The sequence below is a fragment of the Anopheles bellator genome, chromosome 2 (assembly GCF_943735745.2).
Source record: "Anopheles bellator chromosome 2, idAnoBellAS_SP24_06.2, whole genome shotgun sequence".
In the NCBI taxonomy this organism is placed as follows: domain Eukaryota; kingdom Metazoa; phylum Arthropoda; class Insecta; order Diptera; family Culicidae; genus Anopheles; species Anopheles bellator.
This window is the reverse complement of record NC_071286.1, coordinates 56,568,363-56,581,979: the sequence shown is the minus strand read 5'-3', so window position 1 is coordinate 56,581,979 and position 13,617 is coordinate 56,568,363. Positions and strand designations below refer to the sequence as shown.

Here is a 13,617-nt window from a genome sequence, read left to right as displayed (position 1 = left end):
CCATCTTGTCGAAGGAGGAGTGAAAAGCGAAAGTTGGATATCGCGTCGCCGCCGCAAACGATCCCCGAAAGGAGTCACCCTCGTCGCCGATGCTGGACAGAGTGTCTCCAGCTGTAGTCCTGCTGCTGCTGCTGCCGCCCCCTCGTCACTGTTTGCCGCCCTTCGCCGGGCACGATCTCGATCTCGGTCTTCGTCGGCCGCAGCACAGTGCGCCGAGGACGATCTCCTCCGTCAGCAGTATCAACCGCCGCCTCCGTCGTCGAGGCTACCTCGAAGCTCGAAAAGTACGCCAATATGTAGTGACGGTTCCTGGTGGGATGCCGATCGGGACGAAAATCGCTCGCGACAGCGACCCGACCCGATCGAAGGCCTGTGGCCGCCCGGTGATGGGAAGAGTGTCGTGGTTGGGCACGGTGGTGTTAGACCAGAACGGCAAGGTTTGCACTTTTCGCTTTCGATTCATTCACCGTCACCTCTACGTTGTGTGATTTGGTCTATTGGTTTTGGTCTTTTTTGTGGCGTCCATTTTCCTTTTTATGTCTTAAGATTTTTACAGTTCTGTGTTCGTTTGGTGTTCTTTCTGTGTTTCGTTTGTTATTTTCTGTGTTTATAGCTTCTTTTTGTTCTAAAGGGTGGTCCACGAAAGATGTTTTTTTGATTGCATGATGATGAAGCATGAAATACAGTTTTGGTTGCAGATAGTTGGGAATTGTGAAAACCGTTTTTCCCAAAGTGGTAGGTTTTCAACTCAAACGGTACGATATTTGAAAAGCTCGTTTCTTTTGAGCTAATTTCCTCCTCGGTGCTTCTATTAAAAAGCTGAATTGTCTTTATTGAGGATCGGAAAACCTACTCGTCGTGCAAGAGAAGCCAATGCACCCAAAACGTGTGACTGATACGGATTTACGATCTCGCGAAAAACCCGGAAACCATTCACGACCTCAATACCCAAATTAAAATTGCTATTGCCGAGATAGGAGCAGATACAATCGAAAATGTACTCAAAATTGCTCGTTCGAATGGGTTGCTGCTAACAAGGCCAGCCCTGTTGGACATTTGATCAAAATCGTTTTACATAAACAAATGCAATGAATTAACCTTTCGAATAAATGTTCAACTATCGAGAAATATTAGGCCGTTTATGCTTTATAATCAAACGAAAAGAAAAAGACTCTTTCGTGCACCACCCTGTACAATAATAGCATGTTTCATATTCACTCAAATTATCGTTCAAATTGCATGTCGCATGTGACACTAAATACATAAATCTCTTGTGGTCTCTCCAATTAGATTTTGGAGTACATTTTATTATGTAAACAGTAATTATTTGATCCCCACATATAAATGGAATCGCGAAAGACTCACCATGCATAGCCAGTACCCTAAGGTCTGTTCCGAGAGAGGTTTATCCATTTTGGAGATCTTGTTCTCGTTGCGGCTACCGACAGCGCACCACCACTAATTGCATCGGAACCTCTAAATAAATGGAATTTCAATTTAATTAAAAACAAGCCTTTGCGGCAACAAGTGCGCTGGTGCAGTTCACTATTCCCACTATCGACTCCCGATCTGGACGAACATTCCCGTTAACGTGTCGGGCTGCCGTTTGGCGCCTCCGTCATTCGTTTGAACTTTTCCTCCGATTAGCAATAAATATTTTAATAGCCCCGCTTGGTTTTGGGTTGGCTGGCCGCACCGGTTCGCCGATTCGTGTCGAAGGTGTGGCCGGCCGCTCGCGAGAAGAGGTCTGGGAAATTTTTCCATCTCTCGTACCGAGCTCTAATGTCAGGACTGGCACACAGCAAGTGCTTTTCCTTCGGCGAGTGTAAGAAAAAGGAACCACCACGTCCAGATAAACCAAGACTGGGCTTGGCTCTCTTGAAGTCCACACAACACCCACCTATCAACACACCCCCACCCCGGGGCAGCATAGCTATGCGCTGTGTTTGCCGATGAAAGGGAACCATCATTGTGGGCCCCCAAGGGAAGGCTGTACGCCTGCAAACGGGTTGGTATTTTGCTGGAACGCCATTCTTGCATTTATTATTTCGTTCGCCCTGAGGAACCGGCGCGCAGCCCTTTACCGCGGCCGCAGGCGCCATCGACTTCATCGCCGCAACTATTTATGTTCCACCTCAACCGATCCCAGGCGCGCTTATCGGGTTGATGTGATCTGCAGCCTTTGGTACCCCGGAGGTGCAGAGGCTTTCGGTCCCCGTACCTGTCGTTCTCGCTGCAGCGAGCCAATTTCCCATCTAAACATCGATGAACTATATAAACGATTGAACTGGCACTGCTGACGGCCCCGGGAAGGTTACCAAGATAAACCGGGAAGCTTTCCCCGTTCTCCAGGCCAGACCCAAGGATTCACCGTTTGGCCTGCCAAAGGTCTAATTAGAGCCTGCCGGTAATTGTGTGTCCGACCTTACGACGACTTCGGGGTTGAACCGATCTCCACTGGTAAGGGTCGAAGATGTTGCCCTACCGAGTTTCCCTTTTTGCAGCGGAGGCCATCCAATAGAAAAGTGAATTTATGGTGAAAACACTGGGGTTTTCTCTCGCCAAGATCGAATTAGAAGAACCGCTCGTAGTTGGGGCGCGCGCGCGCTGCTTATGGGCGATTGTGTTCGGATTGGAAGTGAAAGGTCGGAACGATTCCGGATTCGGCAGCTTCCGTCCACCGGGCTCCAGCTTTAATAAGACGCCTTCGTTTGTTTGTTTCGTAAGGAGCGCGCCTAGGAGATAATATGCTCTAGCCCGGCCTGGATGGGTTGATCATACATCATCATCGCTCGTTTCATCGTCTCGGTGGCGAAGGGCCAATGAAAAGAGATTAAGGGCGGATCGTTAATTGGTGTGCCGCATCATCTCGGAAGATGCTAGTTAATGATCGTTTGGGAAAATCGGAGATCATCCATCCAGCTTTGAAATTTTTGTTGCTTTTTTTTACTTAAGCACTGGTTGTGGAATCACATCTTCAGCGATTAGCTAAGATGCTTGTTTTATTTTCAATTACTGTCCACACGAGAACCCCGTTCGAAAGCTGTGTTTAAGGACCCCCCAGGCCAAACGCCAATCAATGATTTGATGAATGCAAACACAAATCATTGGAAAAATATTAATTCAACGTGTTGCGACGCATTATCTACGTCTGGAAAATGACGTATGATGGCTTCCTTTCTTCTTGGCCGGCCGGGTTTCCCATCAAATTTTGGGCTACTTTTGTCCCCGCGATCGTTTGTCAACGACGGCGGCTGATCGCAATATTTTTCACCAATCACTCACCTTCGCGGTTTCCTTCAGCGACTTCTCTCCAAACATGGTAAACGAAACAAAATGTTAACGTCATCGCACGACCCGAACGGGCCATTATTAATTGGTGTTTCGCGTAAATCGAGTTCGCAACTCCCGAAACACAATCAAAATGTGGAGTGCCGGGGCTACGACGTAACACCGATCACACTCCCGATAGCGATCTCTCTGGGGTCTCTGGGCCACGAATCATTTTGTGTCCCCGTGGCAAAAAAAGCGCAAACAAAACGAAATGAAATTGTTAGCGAATTCTCCACCTTTTTGCGAAAGGGAACAATATTTGCAACAATGGCTGCCGCGGTGCTGGTGTCGTGGTCCTCCTCGTCCCTGAAACCCCCGGACAACAGAACAGGTTGGCGGCGGCAAGTACGAAACTAAATGTTACCCGCCACGTTTTTCGTGACATTTGATGTTTTAGCCAACACAATCCAACAACAACACCCTGCTGTGAATGGATGATGCAGCGCAAGATCCCCCCCAAGGTGGTGTCTTTTTAAACCAGCGGCCGGAGGTCACACCATCGAGAGTTACATTGTTATTTGGGAAGCTGACTGCCGATCACCGATACACCAGCGATCCTTTCAAGGGTCACCCGTGGAAAGCGTGATCTTGCTTGGCACAGCAGCATAATCCCGCTCCCAACCCGGGGTAGCATCAATCCCGCACACAAAAAAGCAGAACAAATAGAAGAATGTTGCATAATGACTTCATTAGAGTGGCGTCTGGCTCGTTCCATCGGTCACGAAACCATCACACCGGGTTGTCAAGCCCGCCCCGTGGGGTGATCCGTTTTTCAGTGGACTCGCTGTGAGCGTCCCAACAACAGCACCACACGGAGGACTCCTTCCTGAGGTGGTTCATTTGTGTCAGGTGGTTCTCCCCATTTTCGGACAGCTCATTTGCGCTCGCCCGACGACGTAACGGACCCCCGGGACCCCGGACAGCAGGATGCTTTCTATCCCATGGGGGGTTTCCTTCCTCATCTTCTTCATCAATCTTCCCATAATTTGATGTCTTATTGAATACAGTTTTATTGAACGCATTGAACTTTTGACAGTTTAATAACCCGAGGCAAAACTTTGGTCAATTAGAAAGTGGCGAACAAGCAGTCCTCTAGTGGCCTACCCCATTAGTCTGTCCAATTTACTGCAGAATTCTCTCCCTGCGTTGTTGGTTGGCCCTAGTTTCATAACACACTACTAATGCAGCTGTGGCGGGCGCAAACAGCATTACCAACCTGGTGGAAAAGCACAGATTATGGCCCCCTTCGGCGGTTGGTGGAGAAAAAATTGTTATACGATGGTGAAAATTAAATGAAATTACTCAAAAACCATTGGCACAGTAACAGGAGAAAGAAAACAAAAAATAACAAACAATAAACCATCCGAATGAGCGGCTGAAAATTGAAACCCCGAACACTGTGTGAAGGGTAGCCAGTTTTAGTTATTTTTTGCTTCGGCTTAAGCATTTTCCTTTTGCGTGTGTCGACTCCTACGAACCGACGGTCACGAGCCGGTGGAAAACTGGAGCACCGTCGCCGTCGCCCATTTCTTTCGGAAGGTCTACGAAAGTCGCGCGCCGATTGCATAACAACGCAACGCGATCTTCAACCGCCGCCCCCTGGGGCGTGTTGCATCTCGTTGGGCCAAAAACCGATGGCCAATGTGGCGCTGTGCGCTGCCCTAAGTGGCCACTTCTTCTGCGCTGATGAGCGCCCAGCAATTGCTGCGTCTGCGTAATTGTGCTAGGGCAGTGTGTATTTTCAAAATAAAAGGTTTCGGGAAAATATCGCAGCCACACGTAAAAACAACACAACACCCTGTAAAAGGGATGGAAAATTGTGATGGCGTCCCCCGACGACGACGACGACGTCGACGAGTGTCTTAACTACTTTTCGCGCTGCAAAACTCTCGTTTCCTCGTTTGGTGTTTGTTTGTGGCTCACTCCCGCGAAGGCCGTTTGTTGGGACTGACTGTGACTCAACCCAACGTCAACATGAGCGTCTTGAGACTTGTGCCTACAGCAAAGGCGTCCTTCTAATTCAATTTATCAATTGCATTAGTAACGGGCACCGGCACCTATTATTTATTGGCACGCAACTTTGCCCACCTTGTGCGAGATAGGCGATGTTCTTCGCCGATAGCAAACTTGCCGGCACGAGCAAGGATTATCCTTCATGCTTTCCTTGAAATTAATATAATAGAGCACAGCGCACGAAGGCACGGTGTTTGCAGCTATCGACTTTGATGTGTATTTGAATATATAGTTTCTCTGGGCCAGATGTTGTTAGCTTTCCCGAAAAAAAAACTGGGAAAAAGAAATGTGGCAACTCTTCTCCCGATCCTTCTTTAATTATTTTCTTCGCCTGTTCCGTCCCACAGTTCTATGCGGTAACCGAGTGAGCCAAATGACCCGCGCGTACGATGACATCGATGCCGTAACGCGCCTGCTGGAAGAGAAGGAAAAGGACCTGGAGCTGACGGTGCAGATCGGTAAGGAGCTGCTGGCGCAGAACACACATCTGGAGAATCGGGTCACCGAGCTGCAGCAGGAGCTGCAAAGCACGAACGAAAACCTGGCCCAACTGTCGCACGAACTGCACCAGAAGAACGAGCTGATCGGCATCCTGACGAACGATGCGGACGATACCAGCGAAAATGGTAGGTATTACTACTGTCGGAGCACTTCAAACTTCGCTTCGTCTAACTACTTTGAACATAATAGTCCTTTTCTACAAACTGAAATCATAAATGGCGTAGATCGCCTCTTGATGTAATATTTACGATTTAGTTTTCGGACCTCTCTTCGGGGCACAGTTTTATGGCTATCCATCATTGTGATTCACACACTGTTGAGACTGTTATCTTAATTACTATCATAATATGACATGAGATTCAAACAAAAAGATGCTTCGCATCATGAAATGATATTTTCGGTATTGATGTCGTCGTACGAAGTCGTTTTGATGGAGCAAGATTTAAATTTTTCATTTAGCTGCGTACTATTGAGCTATACATAAAAAGTGATTTTAATAGAATATTTGATAGAAAATTACTCTAATTGATTAGCATTATGATGTGATAAAGGACATGATAAAAATTGTAAGCAAGACTGCCATTTAGTCTTTCTCGACCATGTTCGTTGAACGAAATCCTGAGTTCCGGGATCATCGAATCCGACCGAGACACGTGTCAAACGAACTTCGCGCTCGTGGGACGTGAGATGATTTTTCTTTAATTTAACAACCATCACTAGATGAAAGCGAACCCCTTTGTTTCTGTGCCGTTTTACCAGCGGCAGTAATTATGCGATAAGCAACCAAATATAGAGGCGGTAAGCGGGGATCGATTGAACGAACGTGAGACGTGAGTGAAAGTTGCTGGAAAATCGATTGACGTCTCAATCGATAATTACACCACCATCGATCGATCCGATCGAACCGGCTCTAAACCATCGTCTCACAGAGATTGGGAGAGATTTTGTGGCGATGCGTTCCGCTGTTTCCCTTCCAAAAGGTACATTGTGTACGCGATGTTCGTATGGCGCAGAACTTTGGCTCGGTTGCGTCACATTTGACACGTGCTCCGTCTGACGAACTACGAGAGGAAAGATATCGCGAATCTGGTTATCTGTTTGCCAGGAATTTATAGGGACAGGAGAGATGTGTTCACTTTAAAATTTTCTTGCGGTTCTTTTTCTGTTCCCAGTGCCAGTGCCCGCGCGCCATTGCTTATCAGTGGTGCCATTTATTTTCGCATCTTTGCGGCGCAATAATGGGTGATATTGCACCCAGGGTGCAACGGCTACGCTGACTTTCGACGGCGTGTGGGTCTCATTGTATTGGGGCTTCTAATTTTAGACCCCACACAACACAGCTTTTGGAGCGTGTTCTGCCACAGGAGGTTATGGTAACGGAATTGTGTATCGAGCTGAAAATCGATGAGGCTTTTCCACGGTCTCGGAGCTTTTCGGTGGCGCCTGCATTACACAACGCTGTTGTGTTCTCCTCATAGGCGCGCCCCGTTATGAGGGGTTTCCGTCGTGTGGCCAGAATAAAAGGATAAAATAAAATGAGGAGAATCAATAACAGAGCGGCCGAGGTTTGCTGTTACGAAATGGGTCGTCGCGTGTCAGTAGTGCCAGTGCCGTTTGGGTGAAACAGCCGCAAGCTACGTCACTTTGGCCGGAACGTCGGAACAGGGTCAAGAGCTGTTTTATTCGCCATCTCTCGAGCTCAGAGGCCAATTAGAGTGCCAGGGGCCTGCCTCTCTCAGCGGTCGATGGAGATAAGCGAACTTGTTCTGTTGATGGCAACGGTCCGACCACCGTGGTGTTACCATCGCCCCTATCGTGGATTCTTATCAGTCTCGGCTTCGGCTATGCAGTGCTCTGGTGTGCAACTTTATTTCATATGACCGCGACGACGACAGTCTAATCCAACGTTTGTGCTTTCTGTCCTCTCGTGTACCCATCATCCAGTTACTCCTACGGCATCGAAATCCATCAACCTGGAGTTGCTCCAGCGCAAGGTGAAGCAATTGGAGGACGAAAACAAATCGCTACGCGTCGAAGCGGCCCAACTCGTACAGGAAACGGACGAATGCGAGGAGCAGGAGCGCAAGCTGATGGCCGACATCGCGAACCAGCTCACCACGGCCAACAGTGAGTTCGACGGATTGAGTAAGTAGCCAGCCGCTGCACTGCTAGTTTCCAGAGTAGTCCTGTTTCGGTCGAAACAAAGAAACTAATCCCCATTTACCCCAACAGATTTGGAGCTCGAACGGTTGAAGGAGGAAAACCGGCTACAGCATGAGCAAATCATCAGCCTCACCGGACGGCTGGCGGAGGCCGAGATACGGCTCCATCAGGTGACGTCCGAGAACGAGGAAGCCTCCTCGCTGCTATGCATCACCAAAGAGAACCAAAACCTGCTGGCCGGCGAGTTGGCCGAGTTCAAGCTGCGCTACCAGGAGGTGCTCAGTTTGCTGCAGGAAACGCAGGAGCAGCTGCGTCGCCAGCGGAAGCGCTCGCAGCCGATGGCGAGAAGCTCGCTTATTCCGGGCATCACCATGCCAGCCGCTCCGGATTCGCTGCAGTGCGAGTTGATGGAAAGTTCGCTCTACTCGGAGCACAGCCTCGACTCGGGCATCGAGTCCGTGCGGGGAGGTGTGCTGGGTGGCTCATCACAGGCGGTGCCCCCGTACCGGAAGGTATTCGAAACCGTGCGTTCCGCAAGTCGAGCCAACTCGAACGGTTTCAGCGACAGTTTCAGTTCCACGCTCGGTGCGATGACGATGAGCTCTTCCGCTCAGCCACGGATGGCACCGTACGTTTACCCGGGTCTCGGAGGAACGGTCACCGCATCGGGGGTCGCCGCGGCCGCCGCGCACACAACTGCAACACACTCGTACAAGAGCGGTCTGTCGCTCTACAGCACAATGTACGGTGGAGGGGCAGGCAGCTCCCTAGGTGGTCGTTCCTATTCGCGCGAAAGTCTCGCCACCGACTCGGACGACGGTTATCCGGGTCCGGCCCAAGCAGGCGTCCCCGGTGCTCCTGGTGCAAAGGATCTGGAGGCGGCCCTTAAGCGCCTAACGCCGGCGGAGGTGTTGGCGCGCCGGGCGATGCTGCAGCACGCCCCACTCGGTACCTACAGCTACGATGAGCAACCTTCCGGCATGCCGCTCGGGTGCCGCACCCCGGACAGTATTATGTCGACCGGCTCTTCGGGACTGTCGGGTCTGTCCTCCACCCAGTGGCGGTTGCCCGAGAAGCTGCAAATCGTGAAACCGATCGAAGGCTCCCAAACGCTGCACCATTGGTCACGGTTGGCCACACCGACCCTGAGCGGGTTGCTGGAAGAGCGCCCCGGTGTGACGATACGCGGTGGCCGTGGGCTTGACGAGCTTGGCCTCCAAACGTACTCTCTGTCGGATGTGGAAGAGGACGCCGAGGAGCAACCAGGCAAGCGGTTCCAGTCCTTCGGTTGCACGTACACTTACACCAACAGCACGGTTTTGCACCCGGACGATGGCACGACGGCTGTCACGTTCAGCTTGCCACCGTCACAAATGTCCTCCCAGATGGCGTCCGAGTGTCCTTCGCGGCAACCGACGGCTCCCTCGACACCGCGGTCGAGCCTTTCGCGTCGCAACTCGTGCTCGACGTTTAGCGTTAACCTCGGGCTGGCATCGATGCTGAATGAGCGTGGCATCAAGGCCGTCACTCCCAGTGCGCTTAACACCCCGGCCGGGCCCAACTTTTCGCCCACCGTCACACCCTGTAACAGTCCCGGTAAGTGAAACGTCATCATTTCTTTCAAAGTGACGCAATCCTAATCTCTGTTTCATTGTGAATTCTCGTCTCATTGCGCCCAGATGGTTCACCAACGCGCCAAATGTCCCCCGAGCCTCCGCTCCTGTCGGGACTGCTAGCATCCGGGGCCGACATCCTTCGCAAGCGATTCGCCGCTACAAACGAAGGGGCTGGAGAAGGTTCAAGCAGCACCATCGGTACCGGCGTGAGCGCTGTCAGTGAGCGGCCCTCGAGGATAATTTCCCGCAACAAGGTGGCCCTCTCGCGGCTCGAAAAGAAAGCACTTCGGTCGATCAAGATCATGGAGAAGGTGGAGAGCATCGGACTGGAGAACATCATGTTACCTGCGCATCCCCATGGGCCCGGCATTAGCCCTCTGGCACTGCACGGCTCATCGGCCCTCTACACGTCGACTGGACGTGGCCGTAGTCCGATGGCCCAGCTGACAAGTCTGAAACACCTCCAGGATCAACGTCGTAAACAGCAGCAGCAACAACAACCACAAGACGAGCTGACGATCGACAAGGAAACGATCAAAGCCGTGCTGAGCAAGGGTCTGTCTCACGACAGTCTCAAGAGCATGGCCAGCAGTGGTATTAGCAGCAGTGGGGCTCTGTCTTCTTCCTCCTCCGGTTACTCTGACTCTGATACTTCCTCCGTCGCCAGCGACCTGTCCGATCACCACCATGGTCGGGTAGCGAAAGAGCCACCGACGGAAAGTGCATCCGGTGCGCCCACTTCTTCACCGACAACGGCTGCACGACTGAAGCAAATGCAGCGCCAGAAATCGCGCCGCAGTTTGCTGAACGGAGCCAACGGGGGCTCCCAGCGGCCCGACCTCGGCACCGTCAACGGCAGCAATCGGACATCCGGTGTTCGGCCCGATCTTGGCACGGTAGCAAGTGGAAAGACGGCCTCCAGCAACAAGACTGCTGGCGCGGCGGGAAGTGGTAAGAGCCTAGGTGCCCTAGGTAAGGAGCATCGCCGATCGGAGCACCCACACCACCAACAACCTTTGCAGCCTCCACAGGCGAAGGAAGAAGCAAGTCGTTCGCTCGGACAAAGTGTTTACGGCACCATCAGCTCGTTACTGTTCGGTCGGAAGGGAGGACTGCTTTAAGTGCAACTATGTAGTGTAACACTGAGATGGTGCTTGGCCAAGACTAGAGCAGAGCGAGAGGTGAACATACTCTGCAATATCCTGTTTTTGGGGGTGGGAAGATCTAAAGCTAGTATTCAATATCAAGGACGCCTTTTAGAGGGGTCTCTTTCGTCGTTTACATTAGGTTTTTACTACTTTAGGCTTGCGCCTTTGCCCTAGACTGTCGGGGACAAGAAAGTCATGTTTCCTTTCGTTTCTTCCTTATCATTTTCTTTAATTGAGTGATTTTCTTTTCTCACTCAGTCTGAACTGTACTTACTTCTGATCGTCACAATCGTCTGTGAAAAATTTCACACCTGAACGATTCATCTTTTTATTGAAATCTACGCCTTGCACCGTGTTATGGCACCGTGACTTCGGTGTGAAACAGTCGTAAACAAACTCGATTCAACTCGTTTATCTTTAAATCGCTTTCGCCGCGTAATAAATCTCTGCGATTGTGAAAAAAAACTGCCAATGATAGGCTTAAACGCGTCAGTATTTCGTGAAAGCGACGCTCATTGTCGGTCGTCTTTGAGTAGAATATTTCAAACATTCCAGTGAGATCGGAGTTTGTTCGCTATGTCCGAGGACCATACTTTGTCTCACTGCCTTCCGTTATTAGTGGTTAGATACGCCTGGTTTGACACAAACTTTCCCGCAATCTAGTTCTTCATTTAAACTTCCACATTAGTCATAGTCGCTACGCATGTTTATCGAATCGCTCGGGAGATTTAGGGAAAAAACGAGAGCTCCAACTTCGCAAAACCCTTGCTTCTTCGAGTTCGAATTTTGGCAAATATGAATCGAGTGTTGTTGACTGTTTCACTCTGAAATGGTGCCCTTCGGAGAAGGTTGAAGATATCCTTGCCTATACGTGGATCATTGCAATTCATTAGGAAGGACCAACATTTGACGTAATTTCTAGTCGAACAAACAACGAATATGTAATAAGACTTTGAAAATGGTTCATACTCAAATCCCCGTTCTAGTGCTTCCAAACCCGGAAGAGTTCACATATTTCTTCATTTTTGTTCCCATTTCCAAATGCGTTCGAATTCAACTTCCAAAAATAGGATAATGTTGTCCCGGTTCCGATCCTTTCCGTTATTCATCAGGAAAGATTCGTGCTAACCATCGATAGGACAGTATTATCCAGTAACAACATCCAGCGGCTCCGAAAGCAGCTGAGAGCTCATCAATACCTTCCTGTCTTTCGAACACACTATACGATTGCTCCCTAGTGGTCTGCTTTCTAATGCTGCACCTATTTCTGAAATGTATCGTCGGTGCGATATATCTTTTGCAAAACACTCTTCTTTCCGAGACACAAACACCATGTCGTCGGCAGTTGACTCACGCTGTGGAAATGGGTTATTAAAAATGGGAAAATGCGAACATTGAAGTGGATAAGTTGATATTGTCGTAACAATATCGTGCCGAGCAATAGTATCTTACCGAACGATGACTGGTTGCGGTATTTTAGTCATGTTTTCATTAGACAGTCTTTTTTCTATTATAAAATAAATCCGGACGCTGATCTTAGTTCTGCCGGAAAAACTATCAACTATACGCTTTAGCTTCGGTTAGACAACATCTTTGTAGTGCGCTGAGTGACGGGCCGTAGATAGAAGACATTATTTTTAGAATGAGGGCTTAAAGTGCTGCCTCCCTTTAACAGTGAGAAACATTTTGTAGATTTTGTAGCTATTGTTTCCTTACCCTTCTGCTATTCTGCTCACTCTATCCTTTACTTTCCACCAGCCTATGAACATCACAGACACGCACAACAAAAGTAGCGACGAAGGAGAACAATTTGTATTTGTTTATGAAAGACTTTGTTTCGTTTTTCTTGGTGCTGTGAAATAGAAAAGAGAGAACGTGGAAATAAGAGCAAAAGCCAACAAGTGTTAGTATTGCAGTATTGCAGAAAAACCGTGAAAACAAAAAATCAAATTGTTAATCCAACCGACGGATAAGATAGGCCTTGCGAGAGGAATAAAGTAAAACGCGTCTGTTGTTGAAGAGAAAATGTATATAGCGTTGATTTTAAGATCAGCGCGAATGGGATACGATCGTTTGCAGAAGAAAGGTAATAACTTGTGAGAGAAAGACACAAACGTAAAGGCATAGGGGGCTCTAGGACAAGATGTGCCGATGTGTAGATAAATAATTTAAACAGAGTTCAAGTTCACAACGGAAAGCGACAAACAGTTATCTGTAAACACACATGCATACATAAACACACAAGAGTTTGTTACGCCGATAGGCTGTAACGAGAAAGTTAAGTATTTATTTTTATATAGAAGAATGAAATAAACGAATAAAATAAAGAAAACAAACGTACGTACGTTACACAAATTGGTCGAAAAGGTGAAAGGCAAAGCAAAAATGAACACGAGCAAGTAAGTCCTTATTATGATGATGCTAATGGAAGAATTACTACGTAGAGTACTTATCGCTACAGTTTTACCACCATTAACTACATTTCGAATTCAATCCAGCAAGAGAGCTTTTAGTTGTTTCCCACTTACAAGACACTGAAACGAATTTTAGTATGCAAGCGGATTTAGTAGACAGAACAGAAGCATAAAGCAGCTTCTCTGAATACATTAAAACACCTCGTAAGAGACTCGTTTTGAAATTATCCGATTTTTACTAATTTTTGTTCCCAACAGATGTCCAAGATGCAAATGATAACGTTGATAAAGTCAACTCACTTAAAATCATTAAACGATTATGGCGGCCGCTTGCGTGATGGTGAAAACGGGTGCTTGGAACATCGTAAACGCTGAGTGGAATGCTCAGGAATCTATACGGTTTATCATGCCACTCAATGAGGTACAGCA

General features: G+C 48.7%; 1 protein-coding gene across 4 annotated transcripts in view; it reads left to right on the top strand.

The window, feature by feature from the left end:
• Positions 1 to 13,612, top strand: part of LOC131211204 (trafficking kinesin-binding protein milt) — a 65,958-nt gene extending 52,346 nt beyond the window's left edge. The window contains exons 2-7 of one of the 4 annotated variants that reach the window (XM_058204595.1): positions 5,694 to 5,972; positions 7,792 to 7,992; positions 8,080 to 8,653; positions 8,744 to 9,606; positions 9,690 to 10,567; positions 10,649 to 13,612. In XM_058204595.1, coding sequence (XP_058060578.1) covers positions 5,720 to 5,972; positions 7,792 to 7,992; positions 8,080 to 8,653; positions 8,744 to 9,606; positions 9,690 to 10,567; positions 10,649 to 10,747 — 2,868 coding nt within the window. In that variant the 5' untranslated portion in view covers positions 5,694 to 5,719 and the 3' untranslated portion in view covers positions 10,748 to 13,612. Of the gene's footprint in view, positions 1 to 19; positions 285 to 5,693; positions 5,973 to 7,568; positions 7,705 to 7,791; positions 7,993 to 8,079; positions 9,607 to 9,689 lie in introns of those variants that run through there. The other 3 variants (XM_058204594.1, XM_058204592.1, XM_058204593.1) reach the window with 3 other exon arrangements.
• Positions 13,613 to 13,617: the final 5 nt, after the last annotated feature.